This window comes from Polyodon spathula, chromosome 9, assembly GCF_017654505.1.
Source record: "Polyodon spathula isolate WHYD16114869_AA chromosome 9, ASM1765450v1, whole genome shotgun sequence".
Taxonomy (NCBI): Eukaryota; Metazoa; Chordata; class Actinopteri; order Acipenseriformes; family Polyodontidae; genus Polyodon; species Polyodon spathula.
Window position 1 is genome coordinate 21,855,882 of NC_054542.1, and position 24,863 is coordinate 21,880,744.

A 24,863-nucleotide genomic window follows, 5' to 3' on the forward strand; every position below is an offset into this window, starting at 1 on the left:
TTCTTTATATTACACTGAAATGGGGTTTATCTGTCACATAACGATTTTGGGGTAATATACAAAGAATGCCAGGTTCATAACATACAGATGTAAGGTGACACATAAAGCAAGTTATCAAATCTTATGGGCCCCTACCTATATAATGTACAGAATAATTTTTTTCAGTATACTTACGCCATGATGCTTGAGAGTGAAAACAGTTCAGCAGTGAGGTATGCCAGGTAGCTGTACATGAAGACGAAGATAGGCTCAAGTTCTCTGGTGTTTGTGGTGAATCGCGTTGTAAACGCTGCCACAAATCCAAACAAGAGGCCAAACAGTATGCCTCCGAACCCCACCACAAAGAAGTCTGCAGTACCTAGGAAGATATCTATAGAGTCCACGTGGTCCACCTGGGATATATACTTGAACAGACTGTACAACGCCTACAAGGAAAGAGAAGAGTTGTAGTAAGATTTATAACAGGTCATTATCAGGGTCATTAAAAAGTCCCTGTCTTGGTCATTTTGCAATGCTGCTGGGGTAAAAAGCATTCTTAACGGACTTGAAATGCTACATTCTGACATTGTTAAAGTGATGTCATTAATGTAACCCTCCCTTGTTAACATAGGCAGCACTTATAAGAGGCTTGGGGAGGCTACGCCTCCCCAAAATAAATTGCCCAAACCTTCATGAGAAACTGTTCTGACCAACACAAAAAATATTTGTGAGAGATTTTTTTTTTTTTTTCGCAAGCAAGCAAAGCAGCATATTTATCCTTTTCCTGCTGCGCAACCGCCAGACCACTAGGGCAGCCGGGATATCAAAATCAACATTGTAGTACAGATACAGGATTTAGTTGCATTTCAATGTCATTTGAGGAGACGATGTTTGGCTGGTTTATTGTTCATTCTTCCTGCCAATCTGAGTCCTCCATAATGCTTCAGGAAGCAGCCTATGAAAACTGAATCCTTTTCGTTCATTCCTTTCCTGGAAAATTCTCTTCACAATTTCTACATTTATTCGAATTGCTGTTATCTATATAAATAGCTTGATCTGAATCTGATTTTACAGAACTTGTAGTAAAATATTTTCGTAGCATACTGTCTGTTTACACACTGTTTTATTAACACCGCAATATATATATATATATATATATATATATATATATGTGTGTGTGTGTGTGTGTGTGTGTGTGTGTGTGTGTGTGTGTGTGTGTGTATATATATATATATATATATATATATATATATATATATATATATATATAGTTATATGTAGTGGGGCCTAGTGTTTGTGAATATCTCCTGTGTTTGTATTGTCGACTGTATGTATAGGTTGTGTTTTATGTATTGAAACCCCCAAGCACTCCCTCCTCTGTCTCTGAGGTTGTTGCATTTGTGTGGCGGGAAGGAGCCTTGCTATATAAATTCGGAGCGGGAGTACTCACGCGCTCTGATCCCCAGTTGCGTTAGGAAGAGATACTGCTGGACTGTGCTATGGTATGAGTGTACTACACAGCGGGCCCTAGTCACAGGGTCAGACCCTACAGTGTTGAATACAACCTCTGTACTGTTGGTTTGTTTTGTTAATAAACGGTACGATTGGTTTCAGTTAAACTGGCTGAGTCAGTGCCTTATTTTCCGCCACCTAAGAAAGCAAGCCTTTGGTCTCCATCCACCCTCAAATGATCTGCGAGACTCGCGCAGCGACCTGCCTGGGGTAAGCCAGGGAGTAAGCTGACTGAGATGGACAGGCAGGAGGTAACAACTGGTGTCAGAACTGGAGATCGTACAGAGAGGGAAAATATGGATGAATTAAAGGCAATGTTGGTGCAGTCGCTACACAGTCAGAACAAGTTAAAATCCGACATACACACCAGCACTAAGGCGGTCCAACAGATTTACAAAGTCGAAATTGCAGAAACTGCAAGCCAGCTCCGCAACAAAATGGAAGAGGGTCAAAAGGTTGGAAGGCTTCGAGTACAAATTACAAGCGGTTCGCAATGCCGCTGTTGGTGAACAGAATCTGCTGAAGGAGAGGATACAGCAGCTAGAAAGACTGCTGAGTACAGTGCTCTCCAACCCCGCTGCACTACAGAGCCTGCAGACCTCGCTTCCTGCTGCTACTTCAGGGTCTACACAGCAGAAAGTTAAACCGAGCAAGTTTAACGGGAAAATGAACTGGGCAGCATACACCAGCACTTCGAGACGGTCAGTGCACTAAATGGCTGGACTGACAACGAGAAGCGTGCTCAGCTTGCTATCAGCCTAGACAGAGATGCTATGACCACACTTACCTTGCTGCAAACGAAGGCTGCGTTCGGTTATAGGAGGCTAGTTGATGTCCTGGGTGTGAGCTACAGGCGATCGCAGAAGGAACTTGCCAAAGCCCAGTACGACACTAGGAAGAAAAAGCCAGACGAGTCCCTTGCTGACATTGCTCAGGATCTACAACATCTCTTCGCGCTTTCATTTGCTGAGGTGCCGGAGAGCTGCAGAGATGCTTTGCTCATCGATACATTCATCAGCTTGCTGCCAGACTGGGAGTTGAAAATCTGACTGAGGGAGGGGTCTTTTCGCACACTCACCAACGTACTCAATCGAGCAATTCAGCTAGAGTGCATCTATGTAACCGTTGGTGAAAAGAAGCCGGTTCAGCACATCGTTCGCCGCATTCAAAACCAGAATGATTCGACAACTGCTGAGTCTGCTTGCAAGGGAATGGAAAGTAACAATGATTTGACTATAGGGGAGGTGTTGGCAAATTTGGTTGAAAAATTGGACGCCATGGGGAAGGCTATAATTGATTTGGCCACCTATAAAACGGCTAAATTTGATGGCGAGTGTCACTATTGCCATAAGAGAGGACACATACAAAGGTTTTGTCAAAAATTCAAAAGATATCGAAACAGGGAGGGTGCAACAGGGGACAAAGCAATGTCTGCAATTGATCAGGGAAACTGTTAAGTTCTCAGGTTGTGGGGCTGAACCTGGGAAATAATGTAAAGGAGTCTTCTGAAACTGTGTTTAATGTTGGGAAACTGGGGACTGCGTGTGGTTTGGTTATCCACTGTGTCATGTCGATGCCATAATAGATACCGGAGCAAATTTGACTGTCATGAGTCCCAAACTATTTGAGAAGATAGCATCAAAAGTATCAGACTGTAGTGCTCTGGAGACTTGCAGCATTAAGACTGTAACCAGAGATGTGACATCAGCAAATAGGACTGGCAAGCTAAAGTTTCTGATTGGACAATACTCCTTTCATCACAGGGATTGGGTAGCTGATATTACAGATGATTTGTTAATGTGTTTGTATCTATTACAGGCAAACCGTGGGATTTTGGATATACAGAGAAATGTACTGTCACTGAATGGCACAGAGCTTGCATTAAGCCACACGCAGGCTGAATTAGAACCCACCTTTTGTGGGCGTATTGTAGCAGGGTGCAGACTTACTGTTCCTGCAGGCTCTGAGATCCTCGTAGCGGCTGAGTTAGACAGCAAAACAGCTTGTATTTCGCAATGGGGTGAAATCGAAAATGATCCTAAAAACAAAGGCTACCCTGACATATTAGTCGCAAGATCTTAGTAGATCTAAACTCGAAAATGGTGCCCATAAGGCTGTTGAATGTATCCCATACCGACAAAGTGATTAAAAAGGGTAAAGTGTTAGCTGAATGGGAAGCAGCAAGAATAGTACAAGCTGAGAGTGCAGGGTGCTGCTCACTCAGCCAGCCACCACCTAGCGGTGATTTTAAGAATTGCCGTAGACTAAAAAGTGGTATAGTTCTCAGAACACTGCCTGACTACTTAACAGGTTTGTAGGAAAGCAGCAGAGCTGAGCTTAACAAGGAAAAACAGAGACAACTTAAAACTTTTCTGATTGAGCACCACAATATTTTCTGCAAAGATGAGGATGATTTTGGTAGCACTGCATTGGTAAACCATAAAATAAATACTGGCAATGCAGCACCAATTAAACAGGCTACTAGGAGGATACCAATAGCAAAACAAGGGGCAGTGGAAAGCATTATCAGAGACCTCAAGAGGAAGAGGGTTATTGAGGACTCCAGTAGTCCATGGGCCAGCAATAGGTTCTGCGTAGACTATAGGAAGCTGAATGAGGTTACTGAGAAAGATTCTTACCCTCTGCCGAGGATTGATGACACACTTCAGGAATTGGGGGGTTCTGTCTGGTTTTCCACACTGGATTGAAAGAGTGGGTATTGGCAGGTGGGGGTCAACAAAGCTGATAGAGCAAAGATGGCACTCACAGTTGGACGGGGCTTGTACCAGTTCAGTGTGTTACCCTTTGATCTCTGTAATGTGCCTGCCACCTATGGAGTAGGCTTATGGAGAGGGTGCTGGCAGGCCTGCCAGGGGAAGTCTGTCTTATTTACCTTGATGACCTGCTGGTGCACGCACACACATTTTCACAGGCACTAAATAATTTAGAACAAGTGTTTGAGAAACTCAAGAAAACTGGTTTAAAAGTGAACCCTGCTAAATGCAAGTTGTTTGAAAAGGAGGTGGTTTATCTTGGACACATAGTTAGTGAATGAGGTGTTGCTACAGACCCCATCAAAATAGTAGCAGTCAGCAACTAACCTAGGCCAGTAAATGTAAGTGAGATACGCTGCTTCTTGGGTTTATTCTCCTACTACAGGAAGTTTATTGGGTCGTTTGCAGACATTGCTAAGCTGCTGCATGCTTTGACAAAGAAGGGACAGATGTTCCATTGGAGTAAAGCATGTGAGAGTGCTTTTATTCACCTCAAACAGGCTTTAGGCTCTGCCCCTTTATTAGGTTACCCTCAATTTAACCTTCCATTCACCCTGGACACAGAAGCCAGCGACATGGGAGTTGGAGCTGTCCTTTCACAGGTCAAGAATGGAGTGGAGAGGGTCATAGCATACTACAGCCAGACCCTGACAGCAACTACTGCACCACACGCAAAGAACTGCTAGCTGTGTAAAAGGTATCACGCATTTTCACCATTCTTTGATGGCCGACCTTTTGTTGTACGTATTGACCACTCTGCTTTACAATGGCTTTTCAGGTTCAAGCACCAGAGGACCAGATTGCAAGGTGGCTGCAACCCTAACCCTAACCCTAACCCTAACCCTAACCCTAACCCCGGCGGGGTTAAAGCATGGCAATGCTGATGCTCTCTCTAGATGGCCCTGTTCTGTTACTAATTGCAGCTTCTGTTTGAGAGCAGAGCAGCGGAAGGGTAGCAATGTGGGAGGGGAACATGCTGCCACGGTTAGGAAGGGATGTGAAGGAGGTGCTGGAAAAGGGGACTCCCAGAAGTGCCAGCGTGAAAGTAATACAGCTACATACAGAGTCACTGTGCCGGTTAATACGTGGAGCTGCTGTGAGGCAGACTGAACAGCTTATTGAGGGTCACAGTGCTGAAGAGCTGAGGGCTGCGCAGCAAGCCAAGTCTGATTTTCATCCTCTGTTTGTCTGGAAAGAGAATGGGGGTTGTCCACAGTGGGAAAATGTGTCACACGTCAGAGCATACTGGGCTATTTGGGATGGTATAGAACTAAAAGACGGGCTACTGTACCATAAGTGGGAGGCTCACTCGGGTGGGCGCTGCAGGTATCAGCTGTTAGTTCCAGGGTCCCTGCAAAGTGAAGTGCTAACCCTTGCTCACAGCACCTGAGCCAGTGGCCACTTTGGGGTAGACAAAACCCTGGGGAAGGTAAGGGAATGGTTCTATTGGGTAAAGTATCGGCAGGACTGTGAGAGGTGATGTAGGAAATGTACAGACTGTGCAGCGAGGAAGGGTCCACTGAGGCGGGGACATGCTCCAATGCAGCAGGATGTAGTGGGGGGCCGGCTCCAGCGTGTGGCGGTCGACATCGATGGCCCATTTCCAAGGTCTGAGTCTGGCAATCAGTATCTGCTGGTTGCTATGGACAACCCAACTAAATGGCCGGAAGCCTCCTCCATTCCTACCCAGGATGCCAACACAGTGACCCAGACACTGGTCTCTCAGATGATTGCTCGGTTTGGCGTGCCCGATGAACTGCATTCAGACCAGGGCCACAATTTTGAATCAGATTTTTTCTCCAGGGTATGTCAGCTGATGGGTGTGCGGAAGACACTCACCACGCCACTGAAGCCTCAGTCTGACTGTGGCAGAGCAAAGCTCTGCCCTTTTAAATTGGCAGGGATGGGGTTAACTTCCCCTGCCTGCCTGGGTTTATTATGTTCAGGTGGCTGGGGTTGATTAGTTGATTAGGTTGATTAACGATCAATCAGCGCCCAGCCACCTGATATAAAAGGAGGCCTCAGCTTCTCATTTGGGAGAAGGGAGCTGAGGAAGCAGGTTGGTGTTTGTTTTGTGGTTTTTTGAATTTTCTAAATCCAGTGAAGGCATTGCCCAGCCTGGAAACTTTATTTTTGTGAGTTTTGTTTTTGGATTTTTGTTTATTTATAATAAAATAGTTATTTTTTTGAACTGCAGTCTGTCTCTGGGCCTCTATCCACTCGCCAGCCTGCCACATTTGGTGTCAGGAGTGGGATAGCGCCACCTAGAGGCTCAGAGCAGTATTTATTTTTTTTTTTTTTTTTGAAAAAATGGGAAAGAAGAGCAGACAGTGGAAAAGGCAGGACAAGCAGCAGCTGAAGAAATGTAAGCTGCTGCAGCCACTGCTGGAGGACCCGGCCAGCCTCTTCCCTTGGTGTTCCTGGTGTGGGAAGGAGGACCATCGTTGGCGGTCCTGCCCAGACGTGCCACCGGCAAACTGGTGTGGCCGGTGTGAGGAGGACGGCCACAACTGGGCAGGATGCCCCTACAACCAGGCCCAGGAAGAGGTGCCGTGTTCACCCCGGGCATCAGGGGCCACCCCACTACCTCCAGCACCACCACCTTCACCACCGTCCCAGGAGATCTGGGACTGGTTGATGCACCCTGAGGCAGACCTCGTCCACGATCTCCCCATAGTTATCAACACGCTGTGGCGTCGAGATGGGGAGAGGTGGGAACAGTGGGAGGAACAGCACCACCCGGCCTCCTTCCCAGAGGTTGCCCTCATGGTGGTTAATTACCTGGCGGTAGACATGGGAGATCCACCGGTCACTCCAATAAAGAGAGGTGAGCCGCCTTCCCGAGAGCCAGAGAGGGGTGAGCCGCCTTCCCGGGAGCCAGAGAGGGGTGAGGAGCTGCCGTCGCTCCCAGAGCCAGAGAGGGAGGAGGAGCTGCCGTCGCTCCCAGAGCCAGAGAGGGGTGAGGAGCTGCCGTCGCTCCCAGAGCCAGAGAGGGGTGAGGAGCTGCCGTCGCTCCCAGAGCCAGAGAGGGGTGAGGAGCTGCCGTCGCTCCCAGAGCCAGAGAGGGGTGAGGAGCTGCCGTCGCTCCCAGAGCCAGAGAGGGGTGAGGAGCTGCCGTCGCTCCCAGAGCCAGAGAGGGGTGAGGAGCTGCCGTCGCTCCCAGAGCCAGAGAGGGAGGAGGAGCTGCCGTCGCTCCCAGAGCCAGAGAGGGAGTGAGGAGCTGCCGTCGCTCCCAGAGCCAGAGAGGGATGAGGAGCTGCCGTCGCTCCCAGAGCCAGAGAGGGAGGAGGATCCGCCGTCGCTCCCAGAGCCAGAGAGGGAGGAGGAGCCTCCGTCACTCCCAGAGCCAGAGAGGGAGGAGGATCTGCTGTCGCTCCCAGAGCCAGAGAGGGAGGAGGATCTGCTGTCGCTCCCAGAGCCAGAGAGGGAGGAGGATCTGCTGTCGCTCCCAGAGCCAGAGAGGGAGGGAGGATCTGCTGTCGCTCCCAGAGAGAGAGAGGGAGGAGGATCTGCCGTCGCTCCCAGAGCCAGAGAGGGAGGAGGATCTGCCGTCGCTCCCAGAGCCAGAGAGGGAGGAGGATCTGCTGTCGCTCCCAGAGCCAGAGAGGGAGGAGGATCTGCTGTCGCTCCCAGAGAGAAGAGAGGGAGGAGGATCTGCTGTCGCTCCCAGAGCCAGAGAGGGAGGAGGATCTGCTGTCGCTCCCAGAGCCAGAGAGGGAGGAGGATCTGCCGTCGCTCCCAGAGAGAGAGAGGGAGGAGGATCTGCTGTCGCTCCCAGAGCCAGAGAGGGAGGAGGATCTGCCGTCGCTCCCAGAGAGAGAGAGGGAGGAGGATCTGCCGTCGCTCCCAGAGCCAGAGAGGGAGGAGGATCTGCCGTCGCTCCCAGAGCCAGAGAGGGAGGAGGATCTGCTGTCGCTCCCAGAGCCAGAGAGGGAGGAGGATCTGCTGTCGCTCCCAGAGAGAGAGAGGGAGGAGGATCTGCTGTCGCTCCCAGAGAGAGAGAGGGAGGAGGATCTGCTGTCGCTCCCAGAGCCAGAGAGGGAGGAGGATCTGCCGTCGCTCCCAGAGCCAGAGAGGGAGGAGGAGCCTCCGTCGCTCCCAGAGCCAGAGAGGGGTGAGGAGCCGCCGTCGCTCCCAGAGCCAGAGAGGGGTGAGGAGCCTCCGTCGCTCCCAGAGCCAGAGAGGGAGGAGGATCTGCCGTCGCTCCCAGAGCCCGAGAGGGAGGAGCCGCCGCCGCTCTCAGAGCCAGAGGGAGCCGGGCCGGGCCGCCGCCGCCGCCTCCGCCACCTCCGCCACCAGAGGGAGCCGGGCCGCCTCCGCCACCAGAGGGAGCCGGGCCGCCGTCGCCGCCTCCGCCACCAGAGGGAGCCGGTCCGCCGTCGCCGCCTCCGCCACCAGAGGGAGCCGGTCCGCCGTCGCCGCCTCCGCCACCAGAGGGAGCCGGTCCGCCGTCGCCGCCTCCGCCACCAGAGGGAGCCGGGCCGCCGCCGCCTCCGCCACCAGAGGGAGCCGGTCCGCCGCCTCCGCCACCAGAGGGAGCCGGTCCGCCGCCTCCGCCTCCGCCACCAGAGGGAGCCGGGCCGTCCGCCGCCTCCGCCACCAGAGGGAGCCGGGCCGCCGTCGCCATGCTACCTTGGACATTCGGGGCCCCCTCAACCAAAGAAGGCTTGGGGGCTCCGACATCAACCCCGCCCACCACCACCCACCATAACAGCCCACCCAAGGGACATAATTGGACTCTTGGGGGGAGGAGGGGAGGAGGGGGGGGGGGGGGGGGGGAAGGGGGGAGTTGGCCGATTGCGGCCGGTGTACGTTGTACATGGGGGGGAGGTGTGTGGCAGAGCAAAGCTCTGCCCTTTTAAATTGGCAGGGATGGGGTTAACTTCCCCTGCCTGCCTGGGTTTATTATGTTCAGGTGGCTGGGGTTGATTAGTTGATTAGGTTGATTAACGATCAATCAGCGCCCAGCCACCTGATATAAAAGGAGGCCTCAGCTTCTCATTTGGGAGAAGGGAGCTGAGGAAGCAGGTTGGTGTTTGTTTTGTGGTTTTTGAATTTTCTAAATCCAGTGAAGGCATTGCCCAGCCTGGAAACTTTATTTTTGTGAGTTTTGTTTTTGCTTTATTTGTGTTTGAGTATCTGTTATTTTGCCCTTGTGCACTTTATTTTTGTTTATTTATAATAAAATAGTTATTTTTTTTGAACTGCAGTCTGTCTCTGGGCCTCTATCCACTCGCCAGCCTGCCACACTGACAGTATGGTGGAGAGGTATATACGCACTCTCAAAAACCAGTTAGCCCTGTTTGTAGAGCAGAACCAGCAGGATTGGGATACTCACATCCCCTTACTGTTGTTCACCTATAGAACGGCTAAACATGAAATGACACAGTGCACACCTGCACTACTGATGTTTGGAGAGGAGCTCCATTCACCTGTGAGGCTGGTTTCTGGAACCCCTGACACCTCTCGTAGCTTTGAGGATCCCCTGGACTATGCTGATTGTCTGCAGCAGTCTCTTGAGTGGGTTCACGGTTTGTAAGGGAAAGTTTAAAATCAGCTGCTGACCAGGTAAAGCGCCGGTATGATGTAAGAGTTGTGGCTGACTCTCATGAAGTGGGAGACAAAGTGTGGTTTCATAACCAACGCAGGTAAAAGGGTAGGTCACCTAAATTGCAAAAAGATTGGGAAGGGCCATATACAGTGTGTAAGAAAGTAAATGAGGTGGTGTATGGCATTAGGAGAGATAACAGGTCCACGCCTAAAATTATTCACCAGGACCGCCTTTGGAGGTACAATGGGGAGTAGCCCTGTAGGTTAAAATAAATAAATAAATCCATACAAAGGGCAATGTGGTGTTAATGAAATCGGTGTAATCGGGATGATTGACCCTTAAGGAGGGGGTCTTGTTATATTAGTGGGGTCTAGTGTTTGTGACTATCTCCTGTGTTTGTATTGTCGACTGTATGTATAGGTTGTGTTTTATGTATTGAAACCCCCAAGCACTCCCTCCTCTGTCTCTGAAGTTGTTGCATTTGTGTGGCGGGAAGGAGCCTTGCTATATAAATTCGGAGCGGGAGTACTCATGCGCTCTGATCCCCAGCTGCGTTAGGGAGAGATACTGCGGGACTGTGCTATGGTATGAGTGTACTACGCAGCGGGCCCTAGTCACAGGGTCAGACCCTACAGTGTTGAATACAACCTCTGTACTGTTGATTTGTTTTGTTAATAAACAGTACGATTGGTTTCAGTTAAACTGGCTGAGTCAGTGCCTTATTTTCTGCCACCTAATAAAGCATGCCTTTGGTCTCCATCCACCCTCAAATGATCTGCGAGACTCGCGCAGCGACCTGCCCGGGGTAAGCCAGGGAGTAAGCTGACTGAGATGGATACCTAACCCCTACCCTCAAACCCATCGAATATATATATATATATATATATATATATATATATATATATATATATATATATATATATATATATATATATATATATATATATATATATATATACATACACACAGTGCCTATAGAAAGTCTACACCCCCTTTCAAAATTTTTACCTTTTGCTGACTTACAGCCTGAAATTAAAATGCATTATTTTATTTTTTTTCATTGATCTACACATCCTACCCCACAACTTCCAAGTGAAAAAAATATTCTAGCAATTTGTAGAAAATTAATTAAAAATAAAAACTGAAATAGCTTGGTTGGATAAGTGTCCACCCCCCTTGTAATAGCAATCCTAAATTAGCTCAGGTATAACCAATCGCCTTCAAAATCACACATCAAGTTAAGTGGCCTCCAACTGTGTTAAATTGTAGTGATTCATGATTTCAGGATAAATTCAGCAGTTCATTTAGGTTCCCTCTGCTGGGTGGTGCATTTCAAAACAAAGACTCATGAAGAACAACAAAGAACCATGAGCACCAAGGAGCTTTCAAAAGAACTCCAGGACAAAGTTGTTGAAAGGCACAGATCAGGGGATGGGTGTAAAAAAATATCAAAGGCCTTGAATGTCACGGTCAAGGCGATTATTAAGAAGTGAATGGTGTATGGCACCATCAAGACCCTGCTTAGATCAGGGGGTCCCTCCAAACTGGATGACTGAGCAAGAAGGACACTTATCAGAGAGGCTACCAAGAGGCCAATGGCAACTTTGCAAGAGATACAGACTTCTTTGACCAAGACTGGTCAAAGTGTGCATGTGACAACAATATCCCAAGCACTCCATAAATCTGGCCTGTATTTTATTAAAGAAAGCCCACCTTGAATCCTGTTTGAAGTATGCAAAAAAAAAACATCCAGGAGATTATGTAGCCGTGTGGCAAAAAGTTTTGTGGTCTGACGAAACTAAAATGGAATTTTTTGGCCTAAATTCAAAGCATTATGTTTGGAACAAACCCAACATGTTTGGAATCACTTACAGCTGACAGCTTCATGTTATGGGTATGTTTCTTATCGGCAGGGAGTGGGGCACTTGTCAGGATAGAAGGGAAAATGAATGGAGCAAATTACAGAAATGTCCTTGAGGAAAACCTGCTGCACTCTGCAAGAAAGCTGAAACTGGGACAGACATTCACCTTTCAGCATGACCGTGACCCAAAGCACACAGCCAAATCTACACTGGAGTGGCTAAGGAACAAAAAGGTAAATGTCCCTGTGTGGCCCAGTCAAAGCCCCGACCTAAATCCAATCGAAAATTTGTGGCACTACTTGAAGATTTCTGTACATCAACGCTCCCCAAGGAACTTATGCTACCTATGCTTGTTAAGTAAACAATAACACATGAGAGGGTGTGTGCATTGTGAGACGCAGCCGAGTGCTTCCAGCCACCTGAGAAGTGGGTTGTATCAGCACAAACCATTACTTCAGGTGTGTTATTGCGCTTATAAAATAGCTTAACATATTTTTTCACAAACAAAGCTAGATTTTAAATTTCAAGTTAATGTTTTATTGAATCCTGCCCTTCCGCCAATGCAAAATGGTCCCTATACTTTAGCTGTAGAGGCCTACTAATTGGCTAGAAAAACATATTACTGCAGAGTAAACTAAGATAAACTGTTTTAGCAGAGACCCACCGGGTACGGTTTAGAGAGTACTGAAGATCCCCGGATACATACCCCTGGGTGGTTGCAGAGCAGTTGTGTGACCCCTAGTGACCCCCAGAAGAAAACCAACCTGCAAATGGGAAGACAGAGGTTTTTCAATTTTGCCATGTGGTCGGCGCCAATTCCCAAGCCTGTATACGGCGCCACAAGCCTGACACCCTGGAAGACGCCATGAAACTGGCCGAAGATTTCGAGGACTCCCTAGTCTCCGCCCGGACAGGGATATTGTTGGTCCCCACACTTCGGAGCAGCCGAACCCTACCTCTCTCTCCTCTGCCACTACCACCATCAGACCCGGGACCCAGACCTTTGAGACTGCTGACCCCAATCGGCCATCTTGCCTCCCCTTCATGGAGACCAAGGTTGAACCCCAGCTGGGGTAGAGGTGCTGCCCCTGCCCCGTTGCCATATCAGCAATGGGACAGATATTTAACGATTGTCCCCTCTGTCCCCCCAAATTGTTTTAGGTGCAACCAACCGGGACTGCCATGGAATGTGACATGGCTGCATGTAATTGGGCACCTGAGATAGGTAAGCGTGGGGAAAATGGTTGGGAGGGCCCTTGTATGATTGATTGGTTCTGGATAATGTGAAAATCCATGCATTAGTGGACACGGGATGTGAGCAAACCTTGATTGGAACAGCTCCCTTGGGCGATGTGTCGTGGCGGCCACAAGATCAGGTGGCCATCTCCTGTATTAATGGAGACATGGTGGCATACCCCACACTAAAAGTATATTGATCGGTAGGACCGATAAGACGTCACCTAGTAGTAGGAGTGGCGGAAAGGTTGCCAGACCCAGTTATTCTGGGCCGAGACTGGCCAAAATTCAAAGAATTAATGCAAATAATGGCAGTCTCAGCTGCACATGTAAACGTGGCAGAAAAAAGAAAAGGGAACAAACTGGTGATGTGTTTCCTTTTCAAGCTGAAATGTTTTATCCTATTTTCAAATAAAGAGAGAAGGATCGCAAAATGGGAAGGATCATCACTGAGACAAGGCTGGGGTCTGGTAGGAGAGCGCTCAGATGGTAACAAACGCCAGTCAAAAGGAGTCAGAACACAGTGTGATAGAGAGGGCTAGGTTACTGATCCATCCAGGGCAGATGCTACTCCAGCCCCTCTCAATATACCGGACATATGGTACTCAAGCGCAGACACAGTGTGGGGTCAACATAATGACCCGGCACTAGTGCACGCTTGGGGGCAGGTCCGGTCTATTGACAATAAGGATGTTGATGGCGCTGGGGTGCTAGTATATCCACACTTCAGTATCAAGGGACAATTACTGTATAAGGTAAATCTAGCCTTGGGCACAGGATTACAATTATTGGTTTCCCCGTCTTGTCGGACTAAGGTCATGAGGCTGGCACATGATATCCCTTTTGCGGGGCACCTTGGAGCTGACAAGACAAAGGAACAGATATTGGCTGAATTCTGTCAGGTAGGTCTTCATACTGATGTGTCGAAATATGTAGCCACATGCCCAGACAGTGAGTAATGCTGGGTCAAGTGTGCCCCGTCCCTTTGGTTCCACTGCCGATTATTTCCACTCCTTTTGAACGCATTGTAATGGAAAAAATGGGCCCTTAGCTACCTTCTGATTCTGGGTATACGCATATATTAGTAGTGGTAGATTATGCATTGACTTTCATTGAGGTCCGCTAGTGCCGCTGCAATAGCTACAGAGTTAGTACAGATTGTGGCGAGAGTGGGGATCCCCAAAGAGAGTTTTACTGATCATGGAACTAACTTTCTGTCTAACACATTACAGCAGGTATATAAAATATTAAAAATACCAGGATGTCTGTTTATCATCCACAGATGGACAGTTTGGTGGAAACCTTTAAATCAGACCTTGAAGTCGATGCTGAGACGGTTTGTAACGTAAGAGCAAAAACATTAGGCATCGCTTCTTCTCTACCTCCTATTCACAGTGAGAGAGGTGCCGCAGAGTTCGACAGGGTTCTCCCCCTTCGAGCTCTTGTAGCCGACAGCCTTGCGGCATCCTCGATCTGTTGAGAGAGGGGTGGGAGGAGCACAAAGGCTCATCCAAAAATGTAGTGAAGCATGTGCTCCTAAGAGATCGCCTGGATTTGGTCGGTCATTTGTGTGCTAAATGTCAGGGGCCATATGAAGTGATTCAGGCTATAGGAAAGGTGAATTATGAAATTAGACAGCCAAATCACCGTAATGAACATGAAATTTATTATGTAAATTTATTAAAGCCCTGGCAGACAAGGGAGGTCTTGATCACCAAAATCCAGGCTTTGGTCAATCCCCAAAACCAATACTCACTACTGGCTACTCACTAATCAAGGTCACTACTGGGATTAGCCGGCTATTACCATCGCTTAGAAGGACTGTGAGAGATCCCTGTGAAACATAAATCGAATCGTGAGTGTTTTGTTTCTTTTTCGTGTTGTTAGTAATTGTCTTGTTTGAGAATCACCAGATGGCTAACACGTATCCGGAGCTGTTGCCTTGGGCCAGCACAAAGCCAGAACAACACTACAGCACTGTTACAAAATAAACTGTTATCACCCACCACGAGCACTACTGCACGCACCCAGGACTGGTAACCATGTTAGTATTATTGTGGGATGGATATTTTGTGTTTATTGTTTGGACTGCAACCCGTTATTATTTCCTCTGCGCACTACACATTGGTGTGTATTGCCCGGGTTTATAATTTGGTCTCCAGACCTGGATATAAATAAAAACGTAAGGTTGCGGATGCAACCCCAGTTCTTCGAAAGAGAAAATAGCCATCAACTAACGGGTATTGCCATCAGGTGATAGGATTATGCTGAGCTTAATAAAAAAGCTGCCTTTAGGCCTCTGTAGCTCTGATGTCAACGCCCCGCCCCTCGGGTGCTGAACAACTATGCAGAGCGCAGGAAGCTCAGCCTCTTTTGCTTCAGGCCGAAAGGGCTGCTGAAGCAACCTCGCTGCTTGATGGCTATTTTCTCTTTCAGAGAACCGGGGTTGCATCCGTAACCTTATGTTATCTTTCAATTCAAAAATAGCCATCAACTAATGGGTACATATAAAGCAGTCACGAGGGAGACCATGCGGCAGTAGGACAGGATCGGTCTACATGTAAAAAATACACAGAACAGCATCTGATGTCCTAATACTGTTCTATGAACAGAGGGTCTTTAACAGTACGATAACGTACCGGATACTCTTACCACATGGAAAGTGTACTCAGAGAGTACAATAGTCTAATCCAGACTAACACTAAGTGGTCTCTTTCACTGGTGTAATAGAATCCAAGACCGATGCTCCAAAAAGTAGAGCAGAAGAATCCAGTATATTCAGTCTGTAGAACCTCATGAAGGTGTGTGGCGTAGCCCAGCTAGCCGCAGCACATATTTCCGACACTGGAACTCCTCGAAAGAGGGCCCAGGACGTCGCGATACCCCTGGTAAAATGATCTTTCAATTGTCCTGGTGCGATGTCCGTCTCATTGCGCATGAAATGCAAATGAGTTGAACCAGGCCTGGAAAGGCCTTTGGTGGAGGTGGTCTGTGACCAACGCCATATGTGCCAGGGCTTGTTCCTGTGACTGAGCGCAGATGAGCCAGTCATCTAGATAATTCATCAGTCGAATGCCCTGAACCTGCAGGGGGGCCAGAATGGCGTCTATGCACTTGGAAAAAGTGTGAGGAGCAAGGGACAGGCCGAAGGGGAGTATGCAGTACTCATAGAACCTGCCCTGAAATGCAAAGTGAATGTATTTCCAGTGCCCTGGCCTGATGGGTATGTGAAAGTACGCATCCTTCAGGTCTACGGTGGTAAACCAATCGCCCGGCCCCGAATGGCCTGGACGACATGGCAGAGTGTGAGCATCTTGAAACATAACATAAACGTTTGTTTAGAAGTCTCAGATCCAAGACAACTGAACCCGCCATCCTTCTTGGGCACCAGGAAGTACTTTGAATAGAACCCCTCCCTGCAAAAGAAGGGATCTACTTCGCGAATGGCTCGCTTCAAGAGAAGCGCAAGGATTTCTATGTTGAGAGCTGCATGTTGTAGCGGGTCCTTCACTGCAGTTACTATCAGTTTTAACTGGAACTGAAGGCTGTAACCAGCCCGCATAGTCTTGAGCACCCAACTGTTGTTGGTGCTGGTTTGCCAGCATAGTAACTGGGACACAGGGGTTGAAGACTGCTGCGGCCCTTCACGGATGCTGAGCCTTAGGCTGCGCATGGGGTGCAGTCGCGGGACCCTTGGGATGCTGCCGATTTCCGCTCCCCCTAGGGTGCCAGTTGCTGCCGGGCATGCCATAGGAGCATGAGCGGGCCTGGGCAGAGGCTGTCGCCCCCACAGGGGGGGAGCCCTAGCAGGCAAGGCGGGCTTCTGTGGAAGCAGCTGGGCATACTGCCTTGACGCTTCCCTGGTCTTCAGAGTCCTCTGAAGCATCTCTTCCACTGTGGGGCCAAAAGTATGGCCAGGAGTGATAGGGGCATCCAGGAGAAAGGACTTGTCCTCCTCCTAAACTCTAGCCTGGAAAAGCCAGAGTTGCTGTCTGGTGACCACCAGCGCCGCAAGGCATCAGCCCTCTGCTCTGGCTATGAGTTGGGCCAATGTGGTGACCACCTCAGAGACCTGGTTCAGATCTTGTCTCTGAGCTGCCATGACCATATCAGGGAGCTCCTTAATAAGGATCGCCTGATAAACAGAGAGCATACTTGACACATTAGAAAGCCAAGCAGCTTAGGAGCAAGCGGCATATGCCTTCTTGAGGTGCGTCTCTGTCGTCCGACACTGTCTGTTCAGACATTGTAGGTCCTTGGCCGGTCCAATGCCCGGCACCTGTACGAGGGCCGCAATGGCGGAGTCCACCAGGGGGAAGCCATCCTCCGCTCCCTGCATGGAAGAAAAAACCCGAGCTCCCGCCACCATGCTAGGTGCTGACGTTGGGTTGGACCAGGAAGACTAGACTTCCCTGACAAAGTTGGGGAAAAGGGGAAGTGTCCTGTCATGCACAGGCATAACAGAGAGGAACCAGGAGCCCTGGGGCTCCTTGTCCCTGGGCCATTCCACCCCTAGGCGTTGAGCTGCTTGCTCAACCAAAGCCTCAAACACTGGTCCTGGAGTTGCCTCCAGTTCCTGCTGCAACTCGTCCACTGAGTTGCAAGAAAGCCCCTCCTGCATGAGCTCCTCGTCACCAGACGCCTGCAGAGAGAGGATGTCCTCTTCATAGTCTGAGATGGCCTCAGGCTCAAGCTCAGGCTCAGGCTCAACAGTCAGAATGGGCGGCCGGGGGACCGGCGCAGCTGTGGTGCCAGGGACCGACAGCATACTCATCATGAGCAACTGTTGTCCCATCACTACCTCCATAAAACGACCAATCTGGTCCGTGAGGACCAAGATCCCGCTAGGTTGTTTGTCCCTAGGGGACCTGGAGCGCACATGCCTCCGCGCGAGAGGTGAACGTTCCTTAGGAGGGGAGTGTTGAAGCTGCCCCACGCTCCTGGTAGGCAAGCGAGAGCATCGCCCGAGAAACGAGGAGGGTGACCTAGCCAGGAGATGGTGCTGTTCCACCTGAAGGGGGACAGACTTAGAATGAGATCCCCTGCTAGAGGATATCCCAGCCCCATTGCCCTGTTGGTTCAAGCCTTTAGGACCCGCCTCTGGAACTTTCCGCAGATAGCGCAGAATAAGCCGAAGCAGCATGTTCTGGACCCAGACATGAAACACAGAATTCATGTGGGTCCTCTGAGGGCATGTTCCGGTTACAAGAGCCGCACTCATGGAAGCCCAGCATAGAGCAGTACATTTGTAAAGATGTGCACGGGGCATAGGAGTAGGTATGCGCATGCGGTACATGGGGCACGGGGTGCACAGGTGAGCACGGTGTACAGGGACACGGGTGTGCACGGGGCACAGGGTGCACAGTGTGCATGGGCACGGGGCACGGTGCACGGGTTTGCATGGGGCACGGTGTACGGGCACGGAAGTGCATAGGGTGCACGGGTGTGCACGGATGTGCACGGGGAACAGTGCACGGGAGTGCACGGGGCATGGTGCACAGGGCACAGGAGTGCACGGGGCATTGGTGTGCACTGGTGCGCACGTGCATGTGTCTCTGCGAGGATGTAGTGAGACTCTCTTAGGGAATAATCCCTCAGAAAACCCGGAGATCTAAGCTAACACACAGGGTAAAAACTGCAGCTGGTGTCTGGAGCAGGCTATGGTCTAATAAAGACTGCTGCTGAGTGTTTAGCAGGCTATGGTTTAATAAAGACCGCTGCTGTAGTGTTCAATCAGGCCCAGGGCCAACACAAACACACCTTGTGTTTCTCTCTGAAAGAAAGAAAATAAAATGTTAGTACAAGTAATAAAATAATACAAGTAATAACAATAAACTCTCAAATAATAACAAGCGAGACAGACTCAAAGAGTCACCAAGCTGAAAAGAGCTAGAACGCTGAAATAAGTGACTCAGCCGAGTGCTTAAGGGGCAGGAATACGAGAGCTAAAAGCAGGCGCAAAAATCAACCGAGCCCGGCCCGCGCGGCCCGCACTCAATGAACGTAACTAGAGGTTTTTCAGTGAGATAAACCCAAGGAAGGGGCAGCCACCAGATTCCCTTGCACAATTAAGGCAACAAAGGGTGTAAACACTGAATTTTTTTAATAATAAGAGTGTTTTATAGTTTACGCTCAATCCCGTTCAGCAGCTGAGAGTAAAGGAGGGTGAGCTTCCTGCCTTCTGCATAGTCATTCAGCACCCGAGGGGAGGGGCGCTGACGTCAGAGCTATGGAGGCCTAAAGGCAGCTTTTTTATTAAGCTCAGCATAATCCTATCATCTGACGGCAATAGCCGTTAATTGATGGCTATTTTCAAATTGAAAGAGAACACCTTTTCCAAACTGGATTACAGTCTCTGTCTGTTTCATTCCTGCACTGCATCACCTCTGCAACTGTATCCACTCAGCTACCTTGACACGAATCCTTTAAAAACCTGACTTTACAAAGTTTTGAGGTCAATCAGATACTAGGAACCGGAGAAGCACTGATGGGTCAAATGGGCTCTTTTCGTTCACAAACTTTGTGTTATTTTGTATTTATATATATGACGTGCATTTTTGTGTTGTTATTGTTTTAAAAATGTATTTATTATAAATGACGATGGGGCCGGATTTTGTTTGTGCAGTGTGGATGGGAAGCCCATCCACGTAAATAATTAAAATCCGTGTAGAAGGTGGCCATCTCCTTAATTAATTAAGTGATTAATTTATTGCTAACCTATATAAAAGCCTGCAGCTCTCCATGTTCGAGGTGGTGAGTGTTCTGAAGTGGAGAACGGGATAGCGAGAGGCGAGAGAGAAATTTAAAACTAAATGAATATAAGGATCAGTGAAGGCAGCTGCTCAGCCTGACCTTAGCATTTAAATATATATATATATATATATAATATATATATATATATATATATATATATATATATATATATTTTTTTTTTTTTTTTTTTTTTTTTTTTATTTAAATAAAACGGCACACGCGCCACTGCACCATACCCGTCTGTTGTTCCTCCTCCTTCTGGTCTGAGTCACTGCAACACCATTTCCTGCCACACAGCCCCATAGAAGGATACTACCACCTCCATGCTTGACAGTAGGTATGGTGTTCTTTTCTTTGTACTCCTCACCAGTCTTGAAAAAAAATTTGCAAATTTAAGCGATAGTCCTTGTGACATTTTCCTAAGAGTGGCTTTTTCCTTGGCCTGCGAGACCTTCACCATGCAATTCTTGACCTGTGGTTGAAATGGAAACCCCAGTCCCACTTGCAGCCAGTTCACTTTGAATATCTTTGGCAGTCAATCTCGGATTATTATTAACCTTCCTCACAATTCTTCTGATTGTTATTGGTGAAAGAACCTTCTTTCTTCCAAACTGTGTTGTGACAGTACCATAAGTCTTGTTCTTCTTGATAATAGAAGCTATAGTTGAAATTGGGATATTCAAATGCTTGAAAATCTTCTTGTATCCTTCTCCAGCTTTATGACAATAAATCATTTTTTGCCTAAGGTCTTCAGATAGCTCTTTACTTTTTCCCATTTTGACTTATTGGTAATGACAGCAATCCTCCTATGCCTAACCCTTTTATACTCTCTAAGAATGTTCACCTACAATCCAGCATTTTCTGAACTTTTCTAGAATTAGGTTCTGCATTATCATATTGAAATTTCTAGCACAATTCAATCATAACATCAAAGGGTATGAATGCTTTTTGAATTTGCATTTTATGAGTTTTGCAATAAAAAATGCTGAAATTGTCTATTTCTTGTAACGTTTTTTTCCTCATCCACAAAAGCAAAACTTTTGCTACAAAAGATTTTTCTTAAAATTCTTTGTTTTCAAGAAATTTCTAGAAATTATAAATTTCCATTGGGGTATGTAAACTTTTGACTACAACTGGATATGTATCCCATTGTGGTGGTCTCAGAAAGCAGTTCCCTGTCAATAGGTGCATTAAGTTTAATAGAATGTTTTCCACAGCGACTTTGAAACGGGTCCCTCTGCTTTTGAAACCACCCTGTATTCATCATCAGGAGGAATGTTTCCTCATGCTATATTTTGTAACACGACACGTCATAGTCTGAAACTTATCCTTCCCTTTCTCTGCTAAAGCCCTCACAGAAACTGACTGGTTTCAGTAAGCCTCACCTTTATGTTCAACCCATAAACATTTAGTTGACATTACATGTCCCAAAGGGAAAAACCTGTTTGACAGCATCTAAACACATTTGTTACAAAAGATAAAAAGGCCTTTTGTTTTTATTTACACAGCATGGGTTGAAAACTTGTAAGAAATGTGCATGTTTACTATTTTGTTTCCCTCCAAAATATCCTTAAGAATTAAGTACATGTGAGTTCCAGGATGTGACTTTTTCTTATTTTGAAGAGGTTAAAATGACATAGGTGGACCTAGTGTAACTAATATTCCCTGTCAGACACTATACTCTCCTTGGTAACAGTAATTTTCCACTATTCGCCTCAACTCCAGTCATTGTTTGATTATATGTGTCTGCAAGTAGGCCAATGTTAAATCTGTTTTGAACTGATTATGACAAAGCATCGCCCCTCTGTTGTCTTTCCCTCAGGCAATATACACCTTCAGTTACGTGAAACTAAACAATGGTTGGACTTCTGAAATAAGTCTGATCAGTTCTGAGTATATTTAGCAGCAGATCCTGACTGCTGAAACCTAATTATGTTCGTAATTAAACAAGGCAGTTAGAAGCGTATTAGAACGACACACATCTACGCAGAAGTGCAACTTGAAGCTGACAACCAACTTGTGTAGGTGTATACAACTATTGATTATTTGCAAACAGTTGCAAAATATCAATTGAAGATTTGTATCTATTTTAATGTCACATATATGTCTGAAGGACAAGGTTTTACAAGATGAAAGTAAGAATAATAAATTAGCTTTCTATTAACTCTTACAAAAAAATAGACAAGGTTTATCGGTTTGTTTACCATTTGTTAATTTGTTTACATATGTCAAACTGTAGTTTTATCTGTAGAAACAAAAAACTTCCTCTACTCTTAAAACCTTGTTGCCACAACATCACATTCCTGCCTATCTGCACCGAACGGCAATTAGTTTATAAATGTGGTATTGTTTTCTCTTTCAGTCTATACCAGTCCAAGACTTTGTTCCAGCCTTGAACACCTAAGTTATAAAACAATTAAAGTCACTTGGGTGTTCAACTGAGCAACTAAGAACCTGGTTGGGCATGAATTAAATAACATTTTATGGTGCTGCCTTTGCTATACTTTATAATGGATAAGACGGTGCCATAATTTTCATTTAATCCGGGCCAAGGTCCTTAGAAAGTGCCAAAGTGAGTACCAGTGAGTATAAGTGAAAGACAGTTTATAGTGGTTGCTTAGGAGAAGCGCATTAGTCTTTAAGTTTAATACTATAAAGATATTTAATTTCAATATAATATCCACAGCAACCATAATATTTAATTAGTTTAATTTCTAATGCTATGTAGGTATTACCATAGAACAGCCTTCTTCCGCCATTTGTTTCTGAAGATATTCATCTTTCCCTACAGTACGCTGCAGCAGGGTGGCATTGGAAGTGTTAACTTCTAACAAGAAAGAGGCCCTGCACTACTGTGTTGTACCTGGATTCAGAGACTTTTCAAAGATAAGAAAATAAGAAGTCATGACAAAGGGAGCTGTCGAAATAAAAGAATAGGTAGGAATTATAATTAAAAACCTCAGGCTTTCATCTTTAATAAGATAACATGCACCTGCAAGTTGCTTATTAAGTGGGCGTCATCCACAATAAAGAAACTTGCCCAGGTGTAAAGTTGGAAGCTTAGATGGATTTTTATACAAGAGGCTTTCTTGGGATGGAATATAAAAAAAAATGTCTTACAAGTACTCTTTAAAACCTACCTACCAGCTTATTTTTTTTTAAATGTTCTCCTGTGATAAATAGCAAATGAATCTGAGTCATCAATCACCTTCCTGGCCTGTGATGGCCTGGTATAACAGGAACAGTGTGCCCTGGACTGGATGGTTAGACAGTTCATTCCTCAGTCAGTTGGAAGTTGGCCATCCAGAAAGGGGGCGGAGCCACAAAACCAGAAGTCAGCACCTTACTGCGGTAGGCAATGTGTCAGTCATGGATTGGAGAAGACGTGATTGCACTCCCTACCAAAGGGGGCGTGACTGAAGGTATATCAGGGTGTGTGACTATTCTTCTGTTATGGTTACGGACTGACCGAGAGGAGTAAAAGAAATGAGTGTTTAGTGTTGTCTTGTCTGTCTCACTGTTGTTATTTGTCTTTTTAAACAGCAAAATATCCGGGAGCTGCCGATGTTAAGCCAGCATGGAACCCGGATGCACTGCACAACTGTTATCACTGTTAACGTGTATTCACAACACCAGTTGCTGGAGCACTCACTATTTAACTGGTGACTGTGTAGATGTTTTAAAGTGTGTTTCATTGTTTCAAGACTGAACCCTATGGTACATATTGTTTTGTATAGTCAGTCTTATTAGTTAAAAGCAATTAATAAAGCTTCATTTTTCACATTTGGCACTATTGTTGGACTGTTGTAACTGAGCACTGCATCACCTCTACACCTGTGCACTACAAACCACTTTGCCACATCTCCACACTTACCACAGTGATGGCATCATTGTAGAGCGACTCCCCGAACACCACAATATAAAGCTGCTCATTGATGTTCACTTCTTCAAACACGGCTAGCACTGCTACAGGGTCCACTGTTGAAATAATGGTGCCAAATAGTAGATTTTCCTGCAGGCTGATATCCTGAATCCCAAAAGCTTCAATTTGACAGATCCCGTAGAGGGAGATTCCAATACCAATGGAGTTCCACAGTGTTCCAACAACAGAAAACCAAAGGACTGTGCCACAATTCTCAAAGAAGAGACGAGTAGGCATAAAATAGCCTGCATCGAGTACAATAGGTGGCATTAAATAAAGGAAGAAGACATCTGTGGTCAGTACTGCAGGGGACTCTTCATGAACTGAATACATAATCCCTCCAACTATAAGTCCAATGGTAATTAGAAGGCAGCATTCTGGAACCCATACTGTTATTTTCTGATAAACATGGAAACCTGCAAGAAATAAAAAATGTAAATCTTTATTTCATGGTCTAGAAAATGCTACAGTATCTAGCTGGTTAAAGGCTGGTAAACTTTGTCTAATTGCATGAGACCTTATCACCAAAGTACATAAGTAATATTCCTACACTTCTCCAACAAACACTGCAAGGGGAACAAAAAATAAGCAATTAGTTTAGTTTTGTTCCCCCCAGTGGAATCACTCCTGTGGAATGCTAAAGAATTCCAATCCTCTTTGATTTCTTTATTCCAGAAACCCATGTGCCATATAATACAATGGGACTTAATAGAAGATTTTTAAATCTACACTTAAATTTCAATTTCAGTAATGTGGTACTATACAGCTATGGCCAAAAGTCTGCATCACCCTAGAATTAACAATTTTTTCTTCAAAGGGTCAAATGAAACCTGCTGAATAACGTTACGTTTACATATTGAATTACATAACGCTTTGTGGTTTTCCATATACTTAATAAAAAAACTGACAGAAATTGAAAAATGTGACATTTCGTGATACAGTATCATTTTGTAGTTTATTTAATTCCATGATGTTAAATAAAATATCAAAATTATGTTCATAGTTTATTTTTTATTTTTAATATGTCTCAATCCTAAAATTCTAGGTGAATTTTCCATAGCTGTAGAGCTTACAGAGTTGAATATTGAATATAATAAAATCAGGAAATAAAGTCAGAGATAAAGCAGCACTGTACTGTAGCTTGACCGTTTAGTTACACATATAATTCTATTAAATCAAAACGTGGGTAAGTACAGTGTAGTTTTATTAATACCTCTTAAATGTAATAACCATTTATGATTTAAATACAATATAAATACAAAAATGCCAAGCAA

At 46.4% G+C, this 24,863-nt stretch overlaps 1 protein-coding gene across 1 annotated transcript in view; it reads right to left on the reverse strand.

Annotated features, from left to right (window-relative positions):
• Nucleotides 1-24,863, reverse strand: part of LOC121320500 (sodium/hydrogen exchanger 2-like) — a 44,611-nt gene that overhangs the window by 18,704 nt on the left and 1,044 nt on the right. The window contains exons 2-3 of the mRNA XM_041258872.1: nucleotides 23,542-24,005; nucleotides 175-425 (exon numbers count right to left, since the gene is read on the reverse strand). Coding sequence (XP_041114806.1) covers nucleotides 175-425; nucleotides 23,542-24,005 — 715 coding nt within the window. The remainder of the gene's footprint in view (nucleotides 1-174; nucleotides 426-23,541; nucleotides 24,006-24,863) is intronic.